Here is an 8,167-nt window from a genome sequence, read left to right as displayed (position 1 = left end):
TTAGTTTGATCTATGTCTAAGTTACAGGTCAATCTGTGGAGACACTTCAAGCTATTTTTGGCCAATAAAAAGTCATGTAATTGAATAAATGTGTTTTGTAATTAATGTAAAACATTCCAGGCAAAGTAACAGCATCTCTATGGAAACAAGTAGATGCCAGACCCGTGAAAAAGTTACATAGTGTGCCTTTAAACTAATTTTCATTCATCATATCCTATGTTTTGGTAATTTCATAAATGTAACTCTCAACAAAATAAGACTGGAAGTTGTACAGTGTGTTTTTTTTTTGGACCAGATCTGCCCCACAGTGGAGTCTTCAACCATTCCTCTCTCCTTGTAACTACTGTACCCGCATGGAACAGGGCGCCCTCTACTGTCTGGTCCTGTAAAGACACTGGCGCAGGTCTCACTGGAGTTGAACTTGACTATTTCACAGACACAAAGTTACCCCAGCGCTTCATGTAAACTGTATTGTCATACATTTGTTATTCATGTATTAGTTTTACAGTGCCGTTTCCTTTAAGTCGTTGAGGTTGGGCATTCTGGGGCGAGAGGCGCGGGTAAAAGTGGGTCCATTCTGCCCCGGTTTGATGCCCAGCTGTTCGGGGGTAAACTGTGCCCCCTCTGCCCGCTGTAGCGCTGATACGTGCCAACTGGACTCGATCTGTCCCGGCAGAGGGTAGCTGGGTTTACGGCTCTTGGGCTGGGTGGAGCTGCTCGCCCCCTGTGTGCCCTGCTCTCCCCGTGGGCGCGTGCTTCGGGGTATCCTGGTTTGGAAGAGGGCGGAGGCGGGTTGGGCAGGGGGGCTTGGAAGCGTAGGTCTTGGGGAGGGGGCGGAGGGGGTCCCTGGTTCGAGGAGGAGGGGGAGAGGTGGAGCAGACGACGGAGAGACTTCAGCGGTTGGCTCTGGAGGGAAGAAGAAAAGAAGAAGTGTCACAATAATCAGTATATCGAACAATAGTTTTTTAGGGTCAGTATTTATAATGTGTACATTTTTTTTTTTGCACTGCTGGGAAATTTGTGGTTATTTTCTAACTAGATGATAAGATTCAAGATTTAAAGATTTTTCTATGACTCATTACAGATGCAAACTAAGTCTACTACTAAAGTCTTTCATTCTTCTGTTTATTTATTGCAGCCTGTGGTTTGTTATTGTAGATTTAGAATAGTTTTTGTGGTTTAAATCTGCTTATTGTGTCAGTGGCATAGGGTAGTTTCAATATTATTTTTTATCGTCTATATCAGGGGTGTCAAGCTCAAATTCACAAAGGGCTGAAATTAAAAACTGAGTCTAAGTCGTGGGTCAAACTAAATATTTATTGAAAAATTTCAGCAACATCTGCATGTTTTCTCTTCTTTCGAGATATGTAATGTTAAACTTTTTCTTGTTAAAATAAATGTTTAATAATAGTTTTCCTTAAACATTGAATTCAGAACAAGCATAATATAAAATAATAACAATATTTTAAATAAATAATATCTCTATAGCCTATCTGTAGCCGGCGCGTCAGCTCTAATACATATTTGATATGATTTTGCGGGTCAAATATAATTATATCACGGGCCAAATTTGAGTTTGACATGTCTGGTCAACATATTTACTTCAGCAATATACTGTACTTAAAAATTTGTTTTTGGCACATATTTAAGTATCATTAAAAATCATGAGAACAGTAACATCTTGTCTAAACTGAGCTTGTATAATACGCAAAGATGGAACAAGATCTTGTGTCACCAGATTCCACACGATAAATTGCCAAAAGATTTTACACACATGAGGAAAATGATCACGTGATTTTTTTTTTACCTGGCTTGGACAAAACAATCATGTATTTTCATATGTATTTTCTGGTGCATTTTAGATTAAATTATATTATTAATAGGGATGTAACAATAACCAAATGTACTGTATTTATTGAGATAGAGATAAACAAAATTGTGAATATACTACTTTTTCCTTTTAAAATGCCTTGATAAGCCTTTTAAAAGAACTTAATAGTTATTTTTTTCATATAGTCTGCAACGAAATGGAGCAAAGGATCATGGTCTATGTAGTTCCCTCTATTCTGACCTATTGTTGCACTATCACTAATGCAACCAAAGAGAGTAATTCAATACATTGTGATGGCCCACGATGTTATTGTGAGACTTTTGATGATGTTGTGATATTTCTATTATCATTACTATTATTAACTCGTTTCACAATGTGATGCCCCTCGGAGCACTTGATGCCCTACACTCTGCATGTTTATGTGCGTAGTGGGAGCGATAGCACTGGAAGATATTTCTAAACATAGCTGTCCTGGAATAGACAGACTGAAGGCTGCCAATCTGCACCATCGGCCCTTCTGACCACCAACACTCTCTCTCACACACAACATTTGTACATAGGCAGGGTTAGTTAAGCTTCTTATAGAGACACGATGACAGATTCAGACAGCATTTGATCCAAACAGGGTTTTAAAGGACCCATATTTAGCTTTTCCTGATCTATGTTATAATATTTCCTCACCAAAAACATACCTTGAGTTGTGTTTTTGTTTAATTCACACACTTTTAACACACAAAATCTGCATATTTAGTTTTTCTCTCAAAACAGAAAACACTTCACCTTGTGATGTCATGTGGTAAAACAGGAAGTGCTCCACTGTGTTTTTAAACTCCATACACCTTCACTAGAATCATTTGGACAATTTCAGCCCTGGAATTGTCAATCTCTACTGAACAAAATCTAAAAGGTAGCTGTGAAGTTGAAAACTGTCCATAACATTACAAGGTGGAACTGAACATTTTGAGCTTTGAAGATGTAGGCAGACTAATAATAAAGGGTTACTCAAACATGTGAATTAAACAAAACACAACTTCAGGTCTGTTTTTGAGGAGGTAACAACATGGTAATAACATGGCTCAAAGCTCATAAGACTCAAATTTGTCTAATATAGGAGTGTGTAATTTTGAGTGTATGTGCTCAATTAAAAATACTGATTTCCAAAAGCTGTACAAATGTATTATAACAAAATAATATGATATGCCGAGTGACCATGTACCTGTGAATGTGAATCCACTGGTTTCTCTGGGGGCCACTCCACTCTGTCCCGCTCTCTCTCCCTCCCTCTGTCTCTCTCCCTCTCTCTCTCCCTCTCTCTTTCTCTCTCTCTGTCCCGGTCTCGATCACGGCTCTGCTCTCTCTCTCTGTCTCTGTCTCTCGATCGCTCGCGGTTTTTCCGGCGGCTGCTGTGATGAGACGAAGACTTGGAGCTCCTCTGTAGTGACAGGTGCTCCTGTCCGTTACCAGGGACCTGTGGGGCAAAAATAATATACAACTTTACATAAACTGTCCTAAACACACACACACACACACATAACTTATCATTGTTTTTGTTGCTTCAGGTACACTATGCAACTTTTCTGGTGGGGAAGGTCACTTGCTTGCTTGCATTAACATCCATAGAGTCAAGCAGGTGATGGACAATCTACCAGAAACAGTGCAGCTTTAAACTTCAGTCAGATCTTCATGCATTTCTTAGAGAGAAGAAAAACATAAGAAGGGATGGTCACTGTTCCATCAAACTCTTCTTTGTTTTGTCTGTTAGAATTACATTTTTAGTTATATTAATATTATAGAGGCATTAGAGCACCCAGTTTAATTTAAAAACATAACTAAAAAAACCTTAACTGGAAAAATCTGAAGCTGTTATACAATGTTATAATGAAAACCATGCCATGAACATGCATTGCATAGGTGTTCATCATGACATTAAAAAAGAAAAAAGTCAGTCACATAGCTCTTATTTTAAAATCACAGACTGGCATTGCTAGAAAGGATTTTAAAATAAGATTACGATGAGAATCCAGAGCCTTGAGAGTTACAACACTCTTCCAGTCTTTCATAAAAAGAAAACAAATTTGTGTATAATTGTATTATGATGAATAAAATGCATTGCACACCCAGGTGGCAGATGTTCAAATCTTTTTAAATCTCACATTATGTTTTTAGCAAATAGCCTTCATCATTTCAGATCATTTCTTACTTTCTTTGGACTTTTTTAACAACAGTTTAGTTTGAATTGAAAATCTAGATGGAAAATGAAAGGCATTTAAAGCACTGTACCTGATTTTTAAACTTGATAAATGAAACTAGTTCATTTTAAACGGTTTGCAGTGGCCCAAAGTTATTCCTCACTGACCTTATGCAGTTTGAGCATCCTAATTATTGTATTCACAGAGATGAGTTTATAAGCACTTTTCAAAACTTTCAGAGGCCAGAGCGGGGCCTTTGAATACATTAACACTGACGCTCCCATTCTAATAGTGTTGTAATTCTCTTTTTTCTTTTGCATTCAGACTCTGTGATGCATGCTGGTTAGTGTGTGGTAGATTACTGGCGACGTGGGATAGGGCGGCGCGGGCTGCTGTTGTACCATAGGCGAGCCCACGACAGGCAGGACTTTTACGGCAACATTGTGCTTCAGGCTGTTCTTGGAGCTGAAGAGGGGGAAGAGGCTTTTCTTGATGCTCGGGTTCCTGGAGTCCTCCATGTCGTTCTGTGGAGCAGAAAATGTATTCATGTAAATAGCTCTATTCAGGTCTATCTGAGCCTGTACATAAGCATGTTAGCAGTACAAGGGCAAAGACAAATACCATGACTTAAGCCGCATCATATGTGAAAGAGTACTAAAAAATCAAGTATGCGTGAAGAACAACTAATCTGGCAAAATAAAATAATGATTTACTGGGTGGTTAACATTTTTGCATAGATAATTAAAGACGTAAACACAGACCACAGTCACAGAAATGTTCATATCAAGTGGCAATTTATAAAAAAAAAAAAATAAATAAATAAAAAATAAATAAATAATAATACATGTGTTTAAAATATGTTTTAAAGAATTTAGGATAGTACTGCATGATGATACTTTGGCTTTAAGTATCTGCTGATACTCGATATCAACCAATACCAAAGACTGAATATGGAATTTATCTCCTTTAATCACAAACAGCATAAGGTAAAAAAAAATAAAAAATAAAATCCAGCATTGTAAAAATATAAATAAATATATAAAGTTTAACATTATGAGATGATTTGGACCAACATTGTGTCATAAATCGTCTTGTTACACCAGTTTATTGACCAAAATGGGATATTGGCTAAACTCCTGATAGCCGATATCAGCTCCACCAAAACTTTTAATATCGGTGGAGATATTTGATATAACAAAACAAGATGTATTGCAATAGACCCTAACGTTACAACGAAAAGGGCGGTACAAAAATAATGTTAGTCTATGTAAATCTCTATACGATTCTTGTGGCACCAGTGAAAAAGTAGGGCATTATTTAAGTAGGACGAGGTACAGGGGTCTAAAAACGCTGTGCAGGGAAACCAAAAGAGGAACAGCCAGGTGGCCACCGTACGCACTCATCCATTCACACACATTCAGAGCACTCAAACTCCAGAGGCAAAGAGAGGGAAGTGTCTTGCCCAAGGACAAAAAGACAGTATGGAGAGGAGGAATCTCGAATAAAACTGCAACCTTTTGGTCATTGGGTAACGCTCTATCAAATTAGTTACTGTCAACCTTAGTAAAATAAACCTTTAAAGCTACAGTATGTAAGTTTTTTCATTATGGATGTGTATATTGCATTGAAAAACATAAAAAGAAATGTGTCTTTAGCGGTTTTGCATCTCCACACTCCTCCTGCTTGTTTCCATGGAAATGTTGTCCCTTTGGCTATAATATTCCACAGTATAAAACATATCTACCTCCACTGAGAAGGCTCCAGAGTATGGTTTAACTTTCTCTTTCCATGGAATCAAAAGGCTGACTTTCCACATCCAGAAAGGTACATACTCTCTCTTTAAAAGTGTGTAAAAAAATAAAATGTTCTGCTTAAATGCTGAAACCTTTTTAAATGTTTCAGATTTTTAAAAATAACCTGACAGTGAGAGAGAGAGATCTGAGTTATATAAAGAACAGGCTCTTACCATCTGAGTTTTCTTCTTTTTCTTCTTGATGGCTCTGAAAAATCCTTGTTTTTCCTTCTCTTTGGTGGGCTCTGGGGGGTTTATGACCATCACCTCTGCTCCAGGCCTGAACACAAATACAGAAACTACATTAATATGATGTAGCAGTACTCGCAGAAGTGAATACATGGGATTCAGAATGAGGAGAAATGATGATTGGCTGTTCCCATAGCAATTGACAATTTTTGAATGGGGAAAAAAAGCTGAAATTCAATGAATAGCTGTTAGCCCTGACAGCAAATTTTTGTTAATATTAATCTAATAAAAGATTCAGTTTTGTGTTGGCTGCTCCCTTAACCAGGTCTCTGTTTAAAAGGAGTTTCTGAATCTCAATGGGACTTCCTGGTTAAATAAAGGTAAAAAGAAAGAAAAAAAAATTGCAGTGTACAGTTTTGCACATCACTTCCTTGTTATTGAATATGACCAAATATAGTAGCCCTCTAGGGACATTCTGTTATTCTTAAAAAAAAAAAAAAAAAAAAAAAGACAAAATTATGACAAAATTGATTTGTTTACCTTCTTTGTATTGTTTATGTCTTGGCCAGTTTCAAATTTAGTTTTAAAATTTTCAGACATTTAAATGTAAGACGGTGTATACCACAAATGGATTTGAGAGATCTGATTTTGTCATTTGAGTACGGCTGCAAAACTGCAGTTTAAATGAAAGCCATTATCAAATCACCAGTTGAAGTACCATCATTTCCTGTGCAAACCAAAAAGCCTTATTATGTGAAAAGACGATTCTTGTTCATATTTCAATCTTTCAGTCTCTCAAATGTTATTGTTTCTCGGTATGTTTAAAAACTGAACTTATCACAGAATCCTAAACATAAATAAATTGTCCCTAAAACACATTAGCTCTATAAATTCACAGTATATTTACTTTACTTTCAGCTATAGTCTATCAGTGCACATGTCTCAGCTTTAAATAGCTTTAATTATACTCCTGTGTAGTGACATTTTCCTGTGTTGTGACAGCTGCAATGAAAAGGCTTATATAATTCTACAAGATTTTACTAATAAAAGGACCTGCGATTTAATAATTTGTGACTTAGAGACTCTGTTGAACTTAAGTTCAACAGAGTTGAAGTTCACTAACTGTAGCATACTCATTTGTGACCTTAAATAATAAAAATAATTGTGTTTAAAGGATCCATATTACATTATATTCTGATCTATGTTATAATGCTGTTACATACTGCTGTATCACAAACACAACTGAACTTGTGTTTTGTTTCATTCACACGTTTAACACACAAACCCATGCATATTCAGTTCTTGTAGCTCTTCTCTCAAACAGAAAACACTACATACACCTTCACTAAAATCATGTGGATACTTAACTGGAATTGCCAATCTCTACTGAACAAAAAGTTAAATATAGCTGTTAACTTCAAAACTACTGCTTCATGACATTACAAGGTGGAAAAGAGCATTTTGAGCTTTGGAGATGTAGACCGACTAATAATAAACGGTTAGTTACTCAAACATGTGCGAATAAAACAAAAAACAACTCCAGCAGATATGTTTTTGAGGAGATAACAACATCATAAAGCATGACTTAAATCTCACAAGAGTAAATTCATAATATAAGATCTTTAAAGCTGAACACTCACCATTCAAAAGCGGTCTGTCTCTTGGAGTGGTTGCCCATGGAGACGGGTGGATGGTTGGGGTCTCCGGGCACGACCCCTACTCCAGGCACTCCAGGTACCACAGTCACACTCTGCACCACAGTGGCACCGGGCACTCCAGGCACACCGGGCATCCCAGGGACCACAGGACCCCTTGGCTGACCCACCATCATGGAACGAAGACGAGTTATCCGGCCTGGGTGAGGGCACTGAGGAGACACAAGCAACAAATGCAGGTTAAATAAATAAGTAAAGACCACACCAAAGGGCCCTTGTTACACTATTTTCTGATCTACGTTATAATGTTGTTTCTTCATCACAGACATATGAGTTTTGTTTCATTCACATGTTTAACACACAAACCCTTCATGTTTAGGCTGTGCTTCTCTCAAACAGAAAGCATCTGTCTGTTTCTCAATCCTCAATATGCAGACTCCATACTCTTGTACTACCGGGTACAGACTTGTGGGTGCAGACTCAAAGAATACACTTGAGGAGTTCACGAGCA

At 37.4% G+C, this 8,167-nt stretch overlaps 1 protein-coding gene across 1 annotated transcript in view; it reads right to left on the bottom strand.

The window, feature by feature from the left end:
- Nucleotides 1-502: 502 nt before the first annotated feature.
- LOC110173077 (cyclin-dependent kinase-like 5) overlaps nucleotides 503-8,167 on the bottom strand; it is a 34,753-nt gene continuing 27,088 nt past the window's right edge. Inside the window, 7 exon segments of the mRNA XM_055154765.1 lie at nucleotides 503-726; nucleotides 729-906; nucleotides 3,048-3,299; nucleotides 4,383-4,544; nucleotides 5,987-6,092; nucleotides 7,642-7,729; nucleotides 7,806-7,868. Of these exon segments, the coding sequence (XP_055010740.1) occupies nucleotides 503-726; nucleotides 729-906; nucleotides 3,048-3,299; nucleotides 4,383-4,544; nucleotides 5,987-6,092; nucleotides 7,642-7,729; nucleotides 7,806-7,868 (1,073 nt within the window).

Source organism: Boleophthalmus pectinirostris, unplaced genomic scaffold (assembly GCF_026225935.1).
Source record: "Boleophthalmus pectinirostris isolate CB_2022bp ecotype Guang Dong unplaced genomic scaffold, ASM2622593v1 HiC_scaffold_19, whole genome shotgun sequence".
NCBI lineage: Eukaryota > Metazoa > Chordata > Actinopteri > Gobiiformes > Gobiidae > Boleophthalmus > Boleophthalmus pectinirostris.
Note: the sequence above shows the minus strand (reverse complement) of the source record. Positions and strands in the feature narration are given on the sequence as shown.